The sequence below is a fragment of the Schistocerca piceifrons genome, chromosome 1 (assembly GCF_021461385.2).
Source record: "Schistocerca piceifrons isolate TAMUIC-IGC-003096 chromosome 1, iqSchPice1.1, whole genome shotgun sequence".
In the NCBI taxonomy this organism is placed as follows: domain Eukaryota; kingdom Metazoa; phylum Arthropoda; class Insecta; order Orthoptera; family Acrididae; genus Schistocerca; species Schistocerca piceifrons.
The window spans coordinates 1096276405-1096299857 of record NC_060138.1 but is presented as its reverse complement, the minus strand read 5'-3'; the positions used below and the strand labels follow the sequence as shown (position 1 = coordinate 1096299857).

Below are 23453 nucleotides of genomic sequence, written 5' to 3'. Positions count from 1 at the left end.
TTAATTGTGGACTGAATAGTACCGTTTCTTTGGCTATAAGGACAAAATAAACATTTTTGTGTTGAAATTTCGGACATTATTTTCCAGAAGCCAATCTATTTTCTTACTGCCCAGTAAAATTTTAATGACAGATTTTCTAAAGAACTTTATTTCATTACTAGTGTTGCGCGGCCTCAGTAATTGTAGATATTAGATGGTGTTTCTTATCAACGCTGCTTTCAAATCATCTTTTAAGTATCTACGTTGCCGAGTGAAGGTACATCGAGCAGACGCCATTCCGAGGTGAGTTTTAACTTGCAGCCTGGACAGCGACAACGACGGGATACTAACCCACCCCGCCGCAATTAGTTCATAAGCCGGTAAAAACAATAGTGAAGTTCGGATGTGTAGGAACTTTATAAAAGCATTAGTGTCCATTGAACCCATGAAGTTTTCACACACATATGTAAAAGGAACTATATTAGGACAATAGACACGTGTGCAAATGAACTTTCGTCAAGAATTGGCAGCCAGTGGAACGAGGTGGCGGACTACGTTGGTGACCACGGAACTTCGAGAGATGGCATTGCTGCTGCAGCCTACCGGCATCTGGAGCAGATGGAGTAATTTAAATTACGAAGATGATTCAATGATAGGTAATTTCAGTTTTGATGTATCACGAACAGAGGACAGTGGTTTACCTGAGTCAATGTCATCTATGGTGTAGATAATGAACTGAGCGCGGTGGAAGCCGATGCTAAATATATACCTGTTACTGTTAAAGATATGAAACAGGAACCAATGTCAGTGGCTTGTGAACCAAAGGATAGTGTTTCAGGTATGTTTACGAATATTCTCAAACATATGAAGGAGATGGGTTCCGATATTAAATCTTCAGTAAGTTCTGATATAGGCACAAAAATTAATAAAAGAAATAATGATATGATACCAAAATGAGTAAATTAGGTTTGGAGATAAATGAGTTACACACTGAAGTAGATGGGTTAATGCAGGAGGTTAACCAAGGGTTAAATAATTTGTCAGCTGAGATGGAAACCAAAATGGAAGGTAAATTTTCGAATTTGAGGGATACTTGCAAAAATGATATGACTTTGTTCAGTAACAATGCTAAAAGTGGCATTAATCAGGTCAGACAGGAATGTAATACTGCTATTGTGACAGTGAAAAGTGAGCTAACCACACAGGTTGAGCAAGATGCTGAGGACAACCAGCAGTGAAAGCAACATTTAGAATTAGACAAAGTTAATGAACATGTTCATAATGCAGAAAAACACTGTGAGGAAAGTCACGCTGTATTAGCAAGTAAAATCAAAGAAGGAAAAGATGTGTGTGCTAAGTTTGGTATGCAAGTGGCTAGTAAAATTACTAACATAGAGACCAATATCCAGCAATTCAGTACCAGTGTGAATGAGCAGTTGTGTAAGCATGAGGGTAGACTAACCCTAGTAGAGCACAATGCTAACAACCATAGTGGCTGTGTAATAACTAATGGTGTAGTAGAATCATCTGAAATTGTCTATGGTACACATCGCCAGTTTTTACGATTTGATCCCAGTAAAAATGTTCATCCTAAACAATTTTGGAGTGATTTTGATGAGGTTTTGCCAAAAGTATGGAGTGATAAGGAGAAGATTGGTTCATTATTTCAAATTTGATGGGAGAGGCAAGCATGTGGGGGAACTTGGCCTCAGATAAATACGATAAATTAGGAGAATTTAAGCAAGCCTTTTTTGAAAATTACTGGGGAAAACGGAAACAAATGGAGGTTTTAAATAAATTTTGATCAGGGGAAAAGTATGATCCAAAGAGAGAGGGCATTAAAAGATCTGTACAGAAACGGGTAACTACTTTATCATATTTAGATGCCAAGGTTGAAACAGAACAAATTATTATGGGAATTGAAAACAAGTTGGCGTTGTATTGGAGGAACAAGAAAATATCGGCACCCAGGGATGACATTGACCGGTTTATCCATTATTTGGAAGGGGTGGAAAATATTTTAAAAGAGGAAGAAACTACTAGGAGAGATTTTAGGCCTCCTGCTAGACCAAATGACAAGAGCCGAAGTTAATGTAAACAGAATAGGCATACAGCGTACGAACAGTTATTGAAGCAGATACAGGAGGAGAGGGGGCTCTGTTGGAAAGTGGTTGAATGACCGAGTACAATACTTTGATTTGCCGTCAGCTGCAGTCTGATGACGTAACGAGTAGGCGCGTCCCGACAGGTGACAGAAACATCAGAGGCAGTGACGTCACACAGGAGGGAAACTGAAAGCAGTCTGTAATGGCGTTTGCAGACTGAAATCACGTAAGTTAAACCCGCTAGCGACACCCTTTGTAAAGAAAGCAACAAATAAACATCAGGGGGGTGGTTTTAGAGAAAACAGTAGGGCAGGGGAGAGTGGCACTGTAAAAAAGTTTGTTTATTTAGGAAACGAAGTAGCATCTTTGAAAGGAAAAGTCAAAATAGAGATCGTAGGAACCATATTAGTGAGGAACTAGGTACAGAAAGCGAAGGTGGGGGTGAATCACCACTGCAAAACAGATGAGAGGCCTAGCAGAGAGGGTGGAAGTAGCATTATTATCGGGGAAACAGTGCTGGATGTACCCAAGGAAGAATATAATAGAGCAGAGGAGATTGTATATAGGTTGAATTAAGTGAGTTGAAATAGTGAGGAAGAGGAAGGACTTTCGTGACTGGAATTCCGTTCACCGTTCTCCTCCGCAACATCCTGGCACTGGTAAGTGAAACACTGCATTACAATTGTGCACAACTTACTTTTTCTGTACAAGACGTTCTCCTGACTGATCGGAGAGATAGTATTTCGTATCTGTGTTCCATTCAGATGGGAACACAGTTTCAGTCATATAGAGTTCTCGTCAACTGTACTTAGCAAGGCAATACTACTCATTCATTTGTTGAGAATTAAATGCAACAAACTGCTGACAAGTGAAATGACAAGCACCAATGTGTGCGGAAATCAGTGTCACCAAAGAAGACAAAAAACCTAAAATTCTAACCACAGAGCTCATCGAAAGAACAAATTGAAATAAACCCCATTTATTTGAGACTTGTACATACGAGGGGCATTCCGTAAGTCATGGCAACTACGGCATATTTTGCGATAATGCGACAACTTGGGAATTCGACGACGTGCATTGAACCGATAAGGCAGTGTGTATCTGAATGCCAGCATAAAATAGCATTTTAGTACAGGAGGTCGAGGCAAAGGATGGACTGAGGTCTGGTTATTAGGGTGGGTGGGGAAGGATTTCCCACACAACTGCTGTAAGCAACTATTCATGACGCCTGAAATGTGGGTTGTAGCGCCATCATAGCGTCTGACCGCATTATCCAGCAGTGGCGAACGTTTTCACCGAAATGTACATCGCAAATGGTACAGCGGAAAGTTGCAGTAGCATTGGTCACTGACAGGGTGGCTGTCCGCGATAGGATGAAACTCTACAATACCGTGGTTGTTATATGCGAAAATGAACATAACCTTCGTGGGTGATGCCCTATCACCCGTAGCTGCTCGTAGTTCTGCACGACGCTGAGTAGCATTTGTGCCAACAAAAAAGGCAATATTCACGTATGCTCGTTGCTTATCTCTGCTTAAAACCATCTTGGAGTACAACCAAGCTCACACTAAATGTTTCAAGCACTAGTACCCAGCCATCCTCTGAAGAGGTCGCATTCTGTCGGTTGATTTCGGTACTGTTTGCCGCGGGCTTTCGAATGTATTTGCTGCGATTACAGAGAAGCCACATGTTCGCAAAATATGCCACGGTTGCCATGACTTACGGAATGACCCTCGCAGATTTTGATTTTATCCATACTGGATGTGAGGTCGTGGTTGTGAATGTCAATGTCCTAAGTATTAGGAAACAAAATGGTAGGCATGTTTTCAAAATATTTGGGAAACCAACCACAACTGATGTGTTGATACAAAATAATTCCTGCCATCCTAATAGCCAGAAACTTTCTGCTTTTAGATCTTTGATAGATACAGCCTTTAGAGTCCCTATGAATGAAGAAGACAGAATGACTGAGCTGAACGTCGTGAGACAGCTAACCAGAGCTAACGGATATCACCAAAACATTGTCAATAAATTAATACGACAGAAACAGCGCGCGAATGCAAGGAAGAATACCGCCAATAATATTACGAGAGTCACAATACCATACTTCGGTGAGATTTCGCAAAAAGTGGCTAACATTTTCAAACCTTTTAAAGTTGATACCGCTTTTCAGACCAATAATACGCAGCGGTTTAAACTAAGAAATAATTTACAGCAGGAAAGCGATAAATATGAGAGAGCTGGGGTCTATAAAATTCAGTGTAACACGTGCAAGACAAGCTATGTAGGGCAAACTGGTAGGTCCTTTAAAGTACGTTGCAAAGAACATAGCGATGCTTTCCGGCTTAATAATTTCGAAAAGTCAGCTGTAGCCACACATATTTGGGAAACGGGGCACCCCATGTTGGGAATAGATCAGGATCTCGTTATTTTACATAGACAGGAAAAAGGCAAAAAGCTGGATCTACTAGAACAGCGTGGATAATCAGAACACACTGAATGAACAGAGCTAACTGGTGATACAAACAACTTTTTCAAACATTTCACTGGTTTCTTTTTGTAACTACATTTTTAGCAATTGGCAGGATACCATCATTTCATGAGGTCCTTGGAACATGTATACGTTATCTATTTGTATAGACATATCTGTGACTTCCTTGTTTACTTGTGCGTGAGCTCACTCGCGTTTCAGTGTCGTGTTTGGCTACGTGGTGTGTGGTATCAACGAAGATGCATGGGCGGTTTACGAAGATAGAGCCATGTGGTTAGACGTTGAACGCCATAGGCGACACCATTTGAGAGTTTTTTTATATTTTGACGACTATGTAGAGATGCACCTTGGAAGACACGGCTGCAACATGGGAAGTAGCCACGATGTTTTAATTTTATTATCAATTTTATTGTGCCTGGTGCATCTTCCATTTTAGCGAATTTTAACAATTTCTTTTACTTTTTATTATTCTGATGATGGAAGCTTGACTTCCGAAACGCGTCAATCTTAGTGTTTTACACTATAAACAAGTGGCTGAGCCGATATATTTTTTAACATCAACCCTCGTGGAATTCTATACTACCTCTCATTTACTTATTTTTCCATGGACTTAAGTAGGAAACATTAGTATGTTTTTATCTGGTTACTTCAAGCTTGCATTTCAAAGCCATAAGTATGATCTTTCACTTAATCATATATTAGATGACAGCTTAATAACTATTCTGATGTGACACTACTTACTAACTACAAATATGTATATACACCCTTACAAAAATTCATGGCAATAAGAGACAGTCCAATTATCAGGTGCTATTAAAAATTCTGCTTTTCTTTCAAAGTCTTAATCAGAGGCTTCTTCGTAGCATACTAGGCATCATATCATTATTTACTTATTAACACAAACTGGTAATTTATCAACTACTATGTACATGACTGAAGGCTAGATAACCCAGTCAGTGTACCTCTATAACTGGGTCTAGTGCAGCAGGGGATACAACCCGTCGGCTTTGGACAATGACGTCAAAAGTCGCCAGATAGCAGTTTACCATTTTCGCTTTTGCTGTTATGTTTGTTTCGTTTTTTTACTGATTGCTTAATAAAGTGGATCTGTTTATTCTATCTCGTGAGATTTTTTTAAGCCAAAAAACACTTATCAGCCACTGAAGGGAGCTACAACACTAACAAGAATCGCTTCTCGATTGGCGACTTGTGACGTCAATGTCCAAAGCCGACGGGTTGTATCCCCTGCTACACTAGTCCCCTATAACTTCATCGTACCATCATGTGGCCAAGATTTTCAATGGTATGTGATCAGTTAAGTTTGTGCTACGTATATAATTTTTATAGTTTTACTTTCCTAGGAAGAAGACAGCCCATCCGTAGTGACCATGGCGACTAAAGTCTTTTTTTACGTTTTGATCACATTAACACAAACAATTTATCGTTAAAGTTAATTAAAAATGCTACAGCTTTTACTCGTTAACGTGAGGTAGTTACTTGTATACTAAAGGAGACCCCCAAGAAAAAACTAAGTTTTATTTTATTACTTAAATTACCTTCACTGTCTTTAGCCTTTTATTCTTATCATGCTGTGAAAAGCTCACTTTAATCTGTAATGTAAGAAAAGAATGTTTTCACACAAAGGCTGTGAATAAGCAGTGCCTGAAGGTTTACGACCGAAGCTTCAGGGTAGAGCAGTGGTCTTGAAACGTTTTTGCTTAAGAACCAAAATTGACATTGTAGGGCGACATCTTGGGCCGCATACGTAGGGGAGGAGGGAGGCGGGGGAAGGGGGAGGGGGAGAGGGGACGGTGATCAAAGACAAATTTAATTTTCACCAAAATATGGTTATTCAGATAAGCTTACCACTTACACACTCTGAATCTACAAATGTTATCACACCAACTATTTTCAAGTGAAAAAGAAAATGATTTTAGTTTAGCAGTGTTTTTGTTTTGTGTGTTAGTATCCCGGTTACTAAGGGTTTATTTATCGATTGTCAGTTTTTTTTTGTAGTCAACTATTTTTCACTACTGCTGTTTGAAGTCATGTATTTTCATTTTGTCATTTGGAGATTGTGAGTGAAGCTGTGGACGCTGGGAAATGAAGTGCCATGTGGAGAAACTGGAACATTTTCGACATTTCTTCTGTGTGAATTCAATAGAGGGATGACAGTATCGGAGGCAGCCAGAAACATTTGAACCGTGTATGAGGATAATGGCATTGTTCAGAGTACGTCAAGAAAATAGCATTCTCTATTTGAGGAGGATCGTTTTAAGCTTTGGGGGTTCGATGAAGATCGCCTAAACGCGTTAATCCACAATGATACACGTCAGTATGCTCGAAATACGGAAAACGTGATCCACTTTGATCATTCCACCATCGTGCGACATTTACGTGCAATAAGATTCTTACTTCACTCTTTCATCTTTCATTAGAAAGTTGGAAGAGGCACGACCGTAACATAAAAACCGAGGCATCAGGAGCGATACAAAAACCTTTTGACCTATCACAGTGACATAGTACGTCGGAACGTGTTAAAGACTATTTTATAGCCTCAAAATTCTCATGATAGTGGTTCGTGCAATACTATTTTCCATTCTTTTTTAATAGATTTAACAAGGCAATGCTGTTTAACGACTGATGCGGGACGAAACGTCTAAGGAATGATCATAATCCGATAAAAGATTTTAACAGCCTTTTGCTTTGGGAACAAGAAAATTCTCTATCACTCATCTTGTCAAGGTTCAGGGGTTATCCCTTTAGGAGAAATTATATTTCCTAAAAAATTAATTTCGCTCCTGACTAACTGTGACTTCGATAAATTGGCAGTGACACTAGCAGACAAAAATTTCTGCATCGTCCGCTCCGAAGTGATGGTAGCTCTGAGGATGTCATCAACATAAAGCTTAATCTTATCTAATAGAACAGGTACAAGCGCCTTATCAAGTACAGTAATGAAAATAACGGAACTGACGCTTAGGCTGAAAGGTAATACACAGTATTGTATGATCTTCCAACTAATATGAAAGCTGTCCACTTTTAGGAATCTTTTGAGAGCAGAATCTGCCAGTATGAACCTCACACATTGATGCTAGACAAAAACTTAACACCACAAAACTTTTGCAATTGTTCCTACAGACTTTCTGGTCGTGTCTGAACAAGTGTAATAATTTGATTGCCATAGCGTCAAGAACGAGGCGTACCTTTCCATCCGGTTTAGTTACTACTAGAAGTGGACTACAATAGAAAGAGAGTGAAGGTTCAATGTTTCACCACTCTAACATACGTCTAATTTCTTGCATTTCTTTTACCATGGAATACCGTAAGTGTTCTCACAAAAAGTGTCATGGAGCTTAAATTCGATGTGGTACTCATATGTACTGATCACATATGGTTTTTTATCGTGCGTATTTCAACAGTAATTCTTTCCGTTGCTCTTTGTGATGTTCGATTCTAAGAGTTTATTATAGATAACATTATCACCTTCATGAGTTCAAACATTATGGTCAGAAAAATTATTAACCATCAACCATTTCGTATGCATGGGCTTTAACTGCATACGTCGACAAAATTTTGCTATGACATCAACTTCTTTTGATTCAGTAAAATTTTTCCCATTTATTTGTAGCTGGCATTTTCCAGATTGTAACCCAATCTCCGCATTTTTCTCCCTAAGAAATTCAAGACCAGAGATACTTTTCTATTTCCTCTAGCACAAGAAACACGCATTCTATCACAGTACTCCCCACTCTCATTTCAATCTTCTTTATTTTTATGGGCTTCGACTTGTCAACTAAGCGCAAACCACTGAACAATTTTTCAGAGGGTAAATATGTAAGTTTTGTACACTACTTATTTCATAACGTTCGGGACAGGACATTTGCCATAGCTCTTGTGACAAGCGAAATGATAGGTGAAACAGTTCTCGTAACACCAAGGAAGCAGGCTGGCACTACCTCTTATAATTTTTCTGAACACTTATGGTAATGCTCATTACCCTCACTCCATTTCATAGCCATCATTCGGGGGTTGGGGGAGGGGGGGGGGGGGGGATAAGTGAGGCCAAGTCTAGTTTGTCGAACTTAAAATCACAGGGCGCGACTTGTCTGTGACTTCAACAACGCTGAATAGGGGATTCTGATGTCACTATTACGTGTCAACATTGCGATTCGATCGATTGCTTTGATTAGGATGCCACTGGTTTTTAGAGTTATCATAATTTAAAATAAACCGTGACTGATTTTGATCACCAGAATACCACTGATTATTGCTGTGATGGTTATTCAGGGACGTGCTCCATTATTCTGATAGTCAACAAAAAACCTATCAGTTCTCCTCCTCGTTTTATGGTTCAGAGAACAACCATTTATTATCCACGACCACCCAACATCTGAAAAGCCGGCAGTGGAGCGCCAAAACCAATGTGAGCATCAGCCGCTGCTGTTGCCGTGCTGTTGACATGGTGGCGTTGTCCTATTCACACCATTGTCATTTCGATAGTTGTTCTTGTTATTGCTAGCTCTTACATCTTCGATTATTAAACCAACTGATTCCAGCACAGATAATAGGTACTATTAATTTGACTCAGGCCCTTGTAACAGCTTTTCTCTAATATTAATGGGCAGTTTGTTTTTCAGAATGTGTAACACATCATTGTCAGATGAGAGTTCATCCCAGAAGCGAATTATACTCAGATACTTCTCAAAGTACTTACTTAAACTTCTTTGTCTAATGTTAAATGTTATGGGTTGAAAAGTGCTTCATACACTACTGCCCATTAAAATTGCTACACCAAGAAGAAATGCAGATGAGAAACGGGTATTCATTGGACAAATATATTATACTAGAACTGACATGTGATTACATTTTCACGCATTTTGGGTGCATAGATCCTGAGAAATCAGTACCCAGAACAACCACCTCTGGCCGTAATAACGGCATTGATACGCCTAGGCGTTGAGACAAACAGAGCTTGGATGGCGTGTACAGGTACAGCTGCCCATGTAGCTTCAACACGATACCACAGTTCATCAAGAGTAGTGACTGGCGTATATTGACGAGCCAGTTGCTCGGCCACCATTGACCAGACGTTTTCAATTGGTGAGAGATCTGGACAGGGCCGGCGCAAGCCCAAGTGCCACCCCGTGCGAGCTGCTAAATTGCCCCCCCCCCTTCCCCCGCTCGTTTCCTTTTTTTACAAAAAGTTTGTGGAATTTTATTTAAACAAATCTGTAGGAAATGTCAGCAATCAATCGCAATTTTAGTTTGTACTTTTCAAATCTAGCTAGGTTTCGGCCACTGAGTGGCCAGTCTCAAAGCTTTTAATATGTGCTTACATCTAAACCGTCATGTTGACAGTTACGTTCAGCATGATGATGGTATAGATGTAAACATAACTCAAAGCACTGAGAATAGCCTCACTGTTCCCGAAATATATGTAGATCTAGAAAATAAAAACAAAAATTGCGACTGATTGGTGACATTCTCTACAGATTTGTACAAAACAGACGCTGGGCACCAGGTCAAAAATGGAGTTAAACCTGATTGAAGAAATCTAGCCAATTTTAATAGGCCTTGTTAATTTACAAAAATGTTCAAATGTGTGTGAAATCGTATGGGACTTAACTGCTGAGGTCATCAGTCCCTAGGCTTACACACTACTTAACCTAAATTATCCTAAGGACACACACACACACACACACACACACACACACACACACACACACACACACACGCGTCCGAGGGAGGACTCGAACCTCCGCGACCAGCCGCACAGTCCATGACTGCAGCACCCAAGACCGCTCGGCTAATCCCGCGCGGCATGAACTTAGGGTTAGCGTAAATAAACATTTTTCAATGTTTGTGAACAGATAATTTGGTTTGAACAATAACATTTACAATAACTACTTAATATTGAACAAAATAAGAAACACAGTAAATAACCAAGACACTAATCATAGTAAAAATTACAAAAAAAAAATACTAGACCTTCCTGGCTTTTGGTTGTGCAGACTCTTTCAACAATCTGTGTAATTTAAGTCCTCTGCAACCTCGTGCTCAATCGACATTGTTGCAAAATCATTGAAACGAGTTTGGCACATCGTTGATCGGAGGTATGTCTCTATCAATTTCAGTTTTGAGAAACTCCTCTCTCCACTTGCAACTGTCACTGGAAGTGTTAGGAGAATTCTCAGAGCAACGTTAACATTAGGGCAAAAATTATGTCTTCCTATAAACTTCAGAGTCTCTTTTGGACCTATACCAGGTTTCAACGATGTTGAAAGCACTTTTATTTCTTCCCTCAACTCCAGTCCATCAATGTTTCTTGATTCATGATCCTGCAAAATCACTGCGACGTTTCTACACTTTGTGTCCAGGCCGTCAGGAGGTGCATTCCTCAGCTCGACGATGTCGTAGAGAAAATCAAAAGAATCACGAGATTTCAGTTGATTGAATCTCTCATCCAAACATGTGGTTACTATATCTAGAAGATAATAGTAGAATTCAATCTTGTAACGTTTTGTTGGGTCATCTATTGTCATCCCTGCCTTCATAGGTAAAGTGTATTGGCTTTTTACTTCGTCGCCGGAAACATTTATCCGTGGTAACGTTAGATCTTCTAGCTCTAATTCTGTAGCCAATTCTTTGGAATCCGTCAAGAAAGACAGAAACTTTTCTTCTGTTCTGCAGGTCTCAAAATATGCTTTCGTTTTTTCAAGCATTTCGACGCCCTCAGAAACATTTATGTCAATGGTCTGGAGGGTCTTACTGACTACACTGATGTGAAGCAGAACGTCGTACCGGATTACCAGATAAGTGAGAAAGGTGTATTTTTTATTTGATTCGCAAGTGACGTTGCTTTGTGAGCGGTCATGCCATCGAATTCTTCTGATATCTGAACCAGTACATCATAAACACCTCCAATTTGAAACCTCAGGGGAATAAGTGCATCGATGCGACTTTTCCACCTAGTATCGCTCAGTGGCTTCAGCGACAGGTTTGGCAGATATTTCTTCAAGACATCCCAACGTCGAACGAAGGATGAGAAGAAGTCATACAAGCTTTTCACCGTTGAAAACATGGAAACAGTATATTTAGAAGACATAGTGGCATCGTTTACAACAAGATTCAATGAGTGACTGCTACATGGGACATAAATGCTGTCTTGCTCATATCTGAAATTCTGTTCTGGAGACCAGACTTCTTTCCTTTCATGTTTGCTCCATTGTCGTATCTTTGCCCTCTCACATTACACAATAGAATTTTTTTATCTTCCAAGAACCTGAATACGGCCTACGTCAAAGTGGAGCTTGAAGAATCGGGCACTGGCAGAAATCCCAGGAAATGCTCCCGAATTCGGACATCGTATACCCCGTAGAGTCTTGTCTCCTGGACGAAACGTACAACTGTCATCTGCTCAACTTTTGAAATATCTGGTGTGCAGTTCAGAATTATACTGTAATACTTTGCATATTTCATCATTAATAGAATGTTGTTAGTTATAGATGATCCAATAAGATGAATTATTTTATTCTGTGTTTCTTTTCCAAGATAATGATGACCCTTGCTCTCACCTTGTTTTGTTCTGTTCAGGAGTTCCATCATCACAGTGTCGAACTTTCCGAATAATTCAACGAGTTTCGAGAAGTTTCCTTTGTCAGGCTGAAAGAGTGTATCTGTACTTCCTCTCAAAGGCAGACACTGCCGACCCAGGAAATGAATTATTGCTATTAAGCGCTCAAGAACATTTTCTCAATGTTCGCTTTCAGTATTCAGAAGCCTTTGATGATGGGCGTTGACAGTTAGTGACTTTTTCAGTCCCTCGGAAAATACGATCCACTTTCTATGTGAATTCAAATGCTCGGTAGACTTCCCGTGACTTTCGAGATACGAAGCAAGGTGCCGCCAGTCCCTTATACTGTTCTTTGCAATTTTTACTGTAGATGACGAAAAAAGTTTGCAACAAAAGCAGAACACAGCATCCTTGCTCTTTGAGTACACCAGCCAATGTCTATCTGCTTCTTCTAAATTCTTCAAAGAATAGCTGTAATGCACAGGGCTGAAACGCCGGTTGTCCGCAGTTTTCGGACATTCTTTAGCTTCCTTAATGCGCTCTGGAGGACCTCGCATGACCAAAGTCGTTCGAATGTAGTCTGTAATAATTTCCGACCATCAACCGCGATCTGAGTCAATTGTGTCTTCCAGTTTAGGCTCGCCTTCAGCCCCTTCTCCGGTGGTGAGTACCTCGGCTGATGTTCCTCCAATATTTTCCGAATCGGGTCGCCTAATTTCAGTTCTGCCTGATGTTCCAATCTCGAAGCTTTCGTCACAAAGCAGGTCTTGAGTCCAGACGAAGTCTGTTGAACATGTTGTGGATGGCCCACCGTCAGCATTGCTACTGTATGCGGTGGTCGCAGTACTGTGTTCAACTTTCTGGCCATGTCTTGAAGATAAAGATGTAGCTGCAGTAGCTCCACTAGTTTCTGTACTTTCAGGATCTATTTTTCCACCGTCGCCGCTCCTAGGTCGTTCTCTCTTTTGCTTGAAATATCGTTGTAGTGCATCCTTTTGCTTCTTATCGTCATCTTGCTTCAGCGCCCGCCTTTTCCTATATTCACTGCCACAGTCTTTTTCTACCTTCGGAAATGTTTCGATCCAGCCTGTAAAGAACGATTACGTGAAACTAACTGTTGATGTCAGTGTACTAACTTTATTTGCAACACACTTCGCAGACAATTTCCTGATACTCCACTGCACGTAAACGGAAAATTATATTATTGTAGGATACACCGTTCAGGAGACGAAGTCGTAAGAATTTAGCCGCGTGAAATTGAATTTCAGGTCGAATTTCACTACAGATGCAGGTGAAACGGTCAAAGAGTGGGGCGGAAGACAATGGAGAGAGGAAAAACAAAGAGATGGAGTAACATAATAATGCAATAATTACACACCCGGGTATCGACAGGTACTAATACTAGTCGAAATATGTTAACTCATTGCACTGCGGTTGTTCATTCCAAAGAACTGACACTCGACATCCGCCGTGATTTCCATGTGTCACTTCTTTTGTGTCTGATTGTGGAATACGGAGTAACAAATTAATTAGTCATCGCCGTATCACTTCACTTTTCTTCGCTTTATTTTCATTCTAGCTATTGGGACGACGCGTGCTTATTTGCCGACTTGCCAATTTTTAAGTAACAGATCATAAGAAAAATAAATTCTCCTGTTCTGCAATGTTGAAGGAGAAAAATTCTAACTTAATAGTAACGTACATGCGCAATACTAATTGTACGTTATATGAAAAGCACTTACCTATTACATCCCAAGTTGCAAGAAATTCGGACGCACCAATTCTTCTGTTCTTACGAGACGAAATGAAAGTGCTTCCGACCAATCTTGACTCCCTCGACCAACTACGGAAACGAATTCTGTGCCTGGAAGGGCAAAGTGGTGACGCGGCAGCGCCAGGAACTAGGTCACGTGACGAAGTACAGCGAGGCTACGGTTAAACTAGTGCCCATGAAGAAGAAGCAAGAAGCTCACAATAAGTATGTGACCGATGATATGGATAAATGTATTATCAGGTAGCAATTTCTATGGCATTACGAACAATGGAAAAAAATACGAACTTGGCGAAAACTGCACAACTTTTGTCAAACAAAAATGAGTTTCAAAGCTAGCAAGGAAAACATTAGAAACAATGTTCTGTCTATGGATTTTCGTTTTAGAAGGTGTCAAAATTAACGTTTTGTAATGTGCTCACGAGAGGGTATTGTTGCTAAAAGACCATACTTTCTCAGGTTTTCATCAGAATCAAAGCTACCAGTAGTTTACTAAGATGAAACATGGATTCACACGCATTATACAGTAAATAAACGTTGGCAAAGTGATAGTGTGCGAGTAGTATTGTCAAACAAAAGTGCCGGTCAGAGTTTAATTGTTGTTCATGCAGGCGGAGACAGGTGTTTCATGGCTCATAAACCAAAACTTCGGACTATCACTCAGAAACGGATAGCAAAAATTTTCAAAAATACGTAGAAACCCAACTTATGCCAGGCTTATTAGCAAATGTCTTTATCCCTTGTAATTACTCGCAGCGCATTTACCCATTCTGAATACTTCTAACCATTGTAGGTGTTGGACTTGTTTGACTGTAGTAATGTTCAACCATTTTTTTCCATAATGCGGGAAGAATAAAACACTCGCAAACTGTCATTGAAGGGCTTAGCAAAATTGCTTCAGACCTAACATGTAACCGCTGTATCGAACATTGCATTCGAATTTCCAAATTACATTTCGTCTTTGCGAAATTAGTTATGAGTAAACGCACGGCGCGTAACAGGCTGACAGCGCTCCACACATAAGAATACTGGCGTGTACGCCAGACTGCTGCCGGCCGCGGTGGCCAAGCGGTTCTAGGCGTTACAGTCTGGAACCGCGCGACCACTACCGTCGCAGGTTCGAATCCTGCCTCGGGCATGAATATGTGTGATGTCCTTAGGTTAGCTAGGTTTAAGTAGTCCTGAGTTCTAGGGGACTGATGACCTCAGATGTTAAGTCCCATAGTGCTCGGAGCCGGACTGCTTCCCCCTCTCTTTTCCTCCGGCGTAAACACGACGGTGCTACCACAGTGGCGAGGTGGAAATTAGTCCTTCTTCCCCTAGTTCTACAGGGGCGGCCTGCAAATTTGCCGCCCCTCAGAAAGTGCCGCCCCGTGCGGCCACACGTTTCGCACGTGCCTTGCGCCGGCCCTGGAGAATGTGCTGGCCAGGCCATCAGTTGAACATTTTCCGTATCCAGAAAGGCCCGTACAGGACCTGCAACATGCGGTCGTGCATTATCCTACTGAAACGTAGGGTTTCGCAGGGATCGAATGAAGGGTAGAACCGTAGGTCGTAACACATCTAGAATGTCACGTCCACCGTTCAAAGTGCCGTCAATGCTTCCAATGTGAGTTCACCGCGATGTCACCAAACACGGATGCGACCATCATGATTCTGTAAACAGAACCTGGATTCATCCGAAAAAATGACGTTTTGCCATTCGTGCACCCAGGTTTGTTGTTGATTACGTCATCGCAGGCGCTCCTGTCTGTGATGCAGCGCCAAGGATAATCGCAGCCATGGTCTCCGAGCTGATAGCCCATGTTGCTGCAAACCTCGTTGAACTGTTCGTGCAGATGGTTGTTGTCTTGCATACGTCCCCATCTGTTGACTCAGGGATCGAGACGTGGCTGCACGATCGTTAAAGACGTGGATAAAATGCCTGTCATCTCGACTGCTAGTGGTGCGAGGCCGTTGGGATCCAGCACGGCCTTCCGTATTACCCTTCTGAACCCACCGATTCCGTATTCTGCTAACAGTCATTGGATCTCAACCAACGCGAGCAGCAATGTCGCGATACGATAAACCGCAATCGCGGTAGGCAACAAACCGACCTTTATCAAAGTCGGAAACGTGATGGTACGCATTTCTCCTCCTTACACGAGGCATCACAACAACGTTTCACCAGGCAACGCCGGTCTACTGCTGTTTGTGTATGAGAAATCTGTTGGAAACTTTCCTCATGTCAGCACGTTGTAGGTTCGCCACCGGCGCCAACCTTGCGTGAATGCTCTGAAAGGCTAATCATTTGCATATCACAGCATCTTCTTCCTCTCGGTTAAATTTCACCTCTGTAGCACGTCATCTTCGTCGTGTAGCAATTTTAATGGCCAGTAGTGTACATTACGTCGTCTTTTAGATCAAATTTATAGTTAAGTTCTCTACGACGATTCATAGTGTCATAGTTCCTATGTACAAAAAACATCTTCAATCGCACGTTGACAATAACATTACATTTGACAAGTCTTTTCTATGATTCTGCAGTTACATTTTTGCTGAAAACAAGGAAGTTTTACAAGAATGTCGTATATTTTAGTGTATCGATCCAGGCTGTATGCCTGCAAGGACATCTGGAGTAGTAAATGGGAGAAATTTTTCCTTACAGTTGCTTATGCTTTCCACTTCCTCCCTCTTTTATACCAGGATCTGTTTGGTAATGTCCTGTCTGGGTTTCATAGTTGTCTCATCATGGGCAAGATAAACGTGTAACAAATGAAATTCACAGAGATTAGTACTTATTCTAGCTTAACACTAACATATACACGAACATGGGTACTGAACAATGAACATGGGTGTCGTTTTTCTACATTTCGTTTTCTAACGTGGGACGTAAATCATGAGCTGTAGTGATAAGACTTCATTTAGTAGCTCAGGAAATCGAGTCTCTACGCCTCTTTGCAATATGGTGAGCGTCCATTTGAACGTAGGTTTTTGCTTCCTATTCAAATTGTCCTCCAGCTTCACTCTGTCAATCAATAATGTGTCAGTTAAAAGCAACCGCACGCGCAACAATGAGTCTGGCGACACGCTACGCGCCCGTTTGGAGTCCAGTAGTCGTGCAAACACCGCCGGATAGCGATGTCGCGCCCGCCGATCAATACATTTCCGTGAAGTGTTTTGTGCAGCGTTCGTAGCGTTTACGAAACATGTTTCCACTCGTCGTACACCTTGGCTGTGAGAAGGGACCACAGGGCACCTCCTACGGTCACTGCAGGAAGGAAAGTACTGCACTTCATTATTTAGCTTGCCAACGGCACACTGTCCTATACTGTGCACAAACACTCGTGCCGTAACAGGCTTTCTCGATTTTTATTTCAAAGGAGAAAGCTTGTAGTATAATAGCATTCTCACTGGTTCCTATGCGTATATCTCACATGTCACTGACACTGAATATCTCACTGTCGTTGGGTAACTATACACCGTCCCGTTGATTTTCTTTCTGTCAAAAAAAAAAAAAAAAACTCTTGAGGCCTCTGGCTGGTTTTTAGTAGTTTTTGCCCACGTTCGTTATTTGCTCCTGTATTCTCTTTCAAAACTTTTATTGGGGTACATATTGTTCAAAATATTTCATTATAGAAGTTGGTAGGTGAATGTGTTCACAGAACATACGTGCCTCTAGTACTACAGTTCGCAATTGCGATACTATCTGACATCTCCCAGGGCATAAGAGAACACGTTTTCGTGAACAACAGCACTTCCCTAACTTAGGATCGTGCTATAGACGCACTTACACACTGAAATGACACCACAAAAAATGAATGCACAAAAAGTGCTTATAGAAATTGTCTCCAAATGAGGAAAAATCTGTTCATTTACTACCCGCGAGTTACTGTGGGGGCAAGAATTTCATCTTTATGTCACTCAAGATTGTAACAACGCATGGTACACATCAAGAACAATTAGAAAGAAATAAAAAAAACATATAAATAAATAAATCACTATACTAAAATTCATATATAAATAGAAATATTAAAATGTTAGGCAGTACGAACAACAGATTGATAATGCAGCTTGGCCGCTATACGATATAGGCCCTACTGCTTTCTGAGTCTGTGTCTGTTCATGTTTACTTGTGTGCATCATTGTATCACTGGCACGTGTACGACGTAAGAGTAATATAGTTGCTTCTCTTCGCCGATTGAAGTCTCGTAGCATCTCGATGAACGCCGCCTGTAAAGAATTAAGGTTGTTTCGGCATTGTCCAATTTTTCTGCCCGTCAGTTTCCTGAACTTACCTCGTACATATTTCTTTCACTTTATTCTAAAAGAGACGGTATTAAGTATGCCTCACATCATGTATACAAATCGTACCTCAGCAGTGTACTTGCACTCAAAAGTGTGTATAAAGCTGAAAAATTATTTTTATTTCAGTAAGATCACACCAGTTTTTTTTTTTTTAATTCCTAAATTCAATCTTTGGATGCACATTACTTAGATCAGGTTGTCGTTCGTATGGTGTATAACACGCTAAACTTTCGTTAGCAGCCATATATCATATTATCATCGGAGCATAAAAAAAGTTAATATCGTTTTGCTCGATATATTCATAAATAAAGCCTAGTGGTGCGGATACATAAAAAAAATATTCTCTCTGCAACATGGCATGTACTTGCCTGACCGTATACTTATGTACCTTAGGGAATCCAATATTTTCTGTAACTTACCCTGTACCTTATAATCTTGAAACAAAAGTGAAAAAAAACGTACGTCTATTTTGTTCCGAGGTCTGTGCTAATTGTTCGCTCCAGAATCCTTTTTACATAAACTTAAAACTAAAATAACACTGTGATCAGAAACTATTCAGTCAACCTTCGAAGTACATCCTATGTTAACATTGATAATCATCAATTGACGTGTATGTTCTCGCTTGCTTGTGTGTTGAGTCCACAATCACTGACAAATGTAAACAGAAGTAGTGAAATGCTCTTATTCACGTAGCTGCATAGGAAGATATACCTACTTTAACCTAATCGCATGTCTTCTTTTTATCATAGTTTACTTATTTCACTCGTGTGCATAGATAGATATAAAGTGTGATACTTAAACATGGTGGAATTTCCTCAAGTCTCTGTGTGCATAGAGTCCTCTGATGTTACCATTGTGAGGATACGCAAGTAAATAACATCCGTCATGCGGAATATGTACAATAATATACGGACCAGTACATCTTATTTGCCACTTAGCGTTTTTCTTGGCTGACAGAGAAGATTTCACACGGGTCTTAAGTAATACTTTTTCTCGAACCACAAATCTGGTAACACCATGTAGCTGGTTGTCAAAATGTGACTTACGGCGTCGAGCTTGTTCTGTAATAGAGATCAATACCTTACTTACCTTTTCATTTAAATCTCCAGGTTGTCTTGGAACAGATGGGATGGGGTTAACCCATTCATTGTTTTCTTGCCTATTGTATATTAATTACGATGGTGTAACTGTTGTTTCGTAAATCGGAAGATTATTTACTGCCTGTTCAAAAACGTTTAAGTATTCAATCGATTTAGACTTTGTTGGCTACATACGTCCTCATAAACCTGTTCAATTCACGAAAAACTGCTATCGGGTTGGATTACGGGCTATATTTGGATATAAAAATTTGTTTCACCTGCTGCTCTTTTAGAAACTGTTTCCAAGCATGGCATGTAAAATTGGTTGCATTATCTGATAAGATCGCCTGCGGTTTCCCAACAGACGGAAAGTAGTCATTTAGCATACGTCTCATAATAGGCTTAGCTGCGATTGTTTTTGTGGCATACAGTTTCACATATTTCGAAAATACATCATACACACCAATTATATACTTCACCCCTCCTCTTGTAGAGGGTAAAGGACCCATAGCATCTATGTGTACCAGCTCTAGAGGTTTTTTTTGTAAGGGATGTAACTCTGTCTCGCAGTTCAGATTGACAGGCTTAGCCTTCTGACAAACAAGTTTTCAAAATTTGTTGTGTGCGTCGAAGCATATTGGGAAAATAGCAGTACACATTCAACTTTTTACAGCACTTGCGGGCACAGTAGTGTCCCCAAGTGAAATGAGTATGCCAAATTAAACTTTTCTCGCACGCTTAGAGTACACAACGGCACCACACATCGCTGCTTAGGATTCTCCTATAGAATAACACATCTTTATACAACTTGTAATGTGTTTAATTGAAATCTGACTTTCTTCCACCGCTCATCTTCTTCCTGCAATTTCGCCATGTTGTTACACATATCCAAAAAATATTTTCTAAATTTAGTGTCTTTTATGAGCATAACCTTAAATTCTGTGTTTTGCTCTATCAACTCTTCAAACTTGGGTAATCCTTGGGGTAACCGTGACAGCGCATTGACGATTACGCTGTCTTTGCCCTTCACATATATAACTTCAAAATCATAAGACTGCAAAAACAAAGTCCACTGCGCAAGGCTATTATGTAATAACTTACATGTGAGTAAAAAGCTTAACACCTGGTGGTCACTGTAGACTCGTATATGTTTTCCAAATAGATAATAATTAAATTTCTTGAATGCCCACACAATAGAAAGGGCTACTAACTCTGTGGTGAAATATCTGCGTTCACATTCTGATAGTGTGCGGCTTTAACTTTAACATTCTCTGTGCCCCCATCTTGGTCCAGTTGAAGCAGAAAGGCTCCTAATCCCGAAAATGAGGCATCTGCTGCTATACAAAAATCTTTGTTCATGTCAGGATGTCCTAAAATACTGGAGTTTACCAAAGCATGTTTTATACTATCAAAATCAGATGGCATTGCTGCGTCCAGTTCCACTGTTTGTCCTTCTTTAATAGGTGTAATAATGCAGGGCTATTGAGCAATTCGTTCGGAGCGAACCGGCGGAAAAATGAGCACTAGCCTACGAATGCCTTTAGCTGTCGCTTTGTGCAAGGGGCTGGAAATTTTTTTTTATCGCTAATGGTTTCTCAGGGTCAGGCTTTATCTCAGTGGGCGAAATTATGTGACCGAGAAATTTGATGTCATTTCTTACTAATTTAGATTTCTTAAGATTCGCTGTTACACCAGCCGCTGAAAACCTCTGTAACATCCTGTCTAAAAGTTCTATATGTTCATCCCAAGTAGGAGTTGCTATTAAGATGTCGTCTGTATATACTGTGAGTTTGTCTAAGAGGTCAGGCCCTAACACGGTGTCGAGTGCAGTGATGAAAACTCCAGCACTCACGTTTAACCCGAAGGGCGAAACGCAATACTGGTAGGACCTGCCTGCAAATATGAATGCTGTATATTTCCTACTTTCATGTGTTTGAGGAATTTGCCAGTACGAACTACGGAGGTCGACACTAGTTAAAAATTGTACTCCGTGGAACCGCTGCAATTGTTGTTCCAGGTTTTCAGATAGGGTGGTTACTGTAACAATAATCTTAATGATTTCCCTGACATCGAGAACAAGTCTCACCGATTTATCCGCTTTCTTCACTGCAAGCAATGGACTGCAGTATGCAAGCATCCTTCTTATCTCCTGGGCCACTGCCTCTCTTTGTGGCCACGGTATGGAATAACGTGTCGTGGGGCCGGACATCTATGCGATATTGATACGTTCTAATAGTAGAGTAGACAACATTCCATTAGAACTACTGACGGCCTTGGGACAGCCAGTCCTGACAACTCTACCATCTGGTGAGCCAGATGTATGAGATAGGCGAAATACCCTCAGACTTCAAGAAGAATATAATTATTCCAATCCCAAAGAAAGCAGGTGTTGACAGATGTGAAAATTACCGAACTATCAGTTTAATAAGTCACAGCTGAAAATGCTAACACGAATTCTTTACAGAAGAATGGAAAAACTGGTAGAAGGCGACCTCGGGGAAGATCAGTTTGGATTCCGTAGAAATATTGGAACACGTGAGGCAATACTGACCTTACGACTTTTCTTAGAAGAAAGATTAAGGAAAGGCAAACCTACGTTTCTAGCATTTGTAGATTTAGAGAAACCTTTTGACAATGTTGACTGGAACACTCTCTTTCAAATTCCAAAGGTGGCAGGGGTAAAATACAGGGAGCGAAAGGCTATTTACAATTTGTACAGAAACCAGATGGCAGTTATAAGAGTCAAGTGGCATGAAAGGGAAGCAGTGTTTGGGAAGGGAGTGAGACAGGGTTGTAGCCTCTCCCCGATGTTATTCATTCTGTATATTGAGCAAGCAGTAAAGGAAACAAAAGAAAAGTTCACAGTAGGTATTAAAATCCATGGAGAAGAAATAAAAATATTGAGGTTCGCCGATGACATTGTAATTTTGTCAGAGACAGCAAAGGACTTGGAAGAGCAGTTGAACGGAATGGATAGTGTCTTGAAAGGAGGATATAAGATGAACATCAACAAAAGCAAAACGAAGATAATGGAATGTAGTCGAATTAGTAGGACATGTTCTGAGGCCTCAAGGGATCACAAATTTAGCATTGGAGGGCAGTGTGGAGGGTAAAACTCGTAGAGGGAGAACAAGAGATGAATACACTAAGCATTCAGAAGGATGTAGGTTGCAGTAAGTGCTGGGAGATAAAGAAGCTTGCATAGGATAGGGTTGCATGGAGAGCTGCATCAAACCAGTCTCAGGACCGAAGACCACAACAACAACAACAACATCCTCAAATTCGTGCTGCTCTACTTGCTGACACCACATTTCGTTCGAAACATGGTGTGAAAAGGTGTTGACTTTTAAAATTTGGATGTGTATAGCTTGACAAGGCTTGGCGTTGCTACTTTTGACTTTTATCAGATCTACAGTACAGTTCTTCCCATATATAAACAGATAACACTTCCCAGTTTTTAGGTCAAGTTTTGCACATTTTTCGCTTAAGAAATCCATGCCAAAAATACACCGTTCCGTCAGTCCTTCCACTACTAGAAAAATTGCCTGAAAAACAATGTCTTCAATTTGTATTTCGGCCATGGTTTGTACCTTAATTAATTTAGCCATGGTTTGTACCTTAATTAATTTAGCCATGGTTTGTACCTTAATTAATTTAGATTTTCCACCTATGGCTCCTAATATCCTGCAGTTTTGCACTGGATAGATCGGTAAAGCTTTGTGGCTGTCAATCTCTTTAAACAATGCCTTCGACATAACACTAATTTTTGCGCCAGAATCCACAAGGATATGAGTGGGTATTTTTCCTACTATAGCCTGTATGCTAGCTTGCACTATACCATCGTCTTCATACAACTGTGGTTCTTCCCCACTGGTTAAAAAATCATGCATGTCCGTTTCATGTTGATATGTTAGCAAGTTATTACCATGGTAGCATGGATCGCCCCACGACTATTCATGGCTAACATTGGTGAGCATAATGAGGCCCTGTTTAGTTGAACGCCCCATTATTACTGTTTGTAGGTGTTTTGTTCGTCACTTCCATAATATTCATCCCCGACGTGTTGTTACTCCATTGCACATTACGATCATGATTTTGCCCTGAGTTTACAGGTGTAATGTTACTTTCAGCTTGGGACTGATAGTGTAGATTGCTAATCGGGTAC

General features: G+C 40.6%; 1 protein-coding gene across 1 annotated transcript; it reads right to left on the bottom strand.

The window, feature by feature from the left end:
• Positions 1-10595: 10595 nt before the first annotated feature.
• Positions 10596-11120, bottom strand: LOC124777882. Its single transcript, XM_047253425.1, has one exon. The coding sequence runs from the start codon at positions 11118-11120 to the stop codon at positions 10596-10598; it is 525 nt and encodes a 174-aa protein (XP_047109381.1).
• Positions 11121-23453: the final 12333 nt, after the last annotated feature.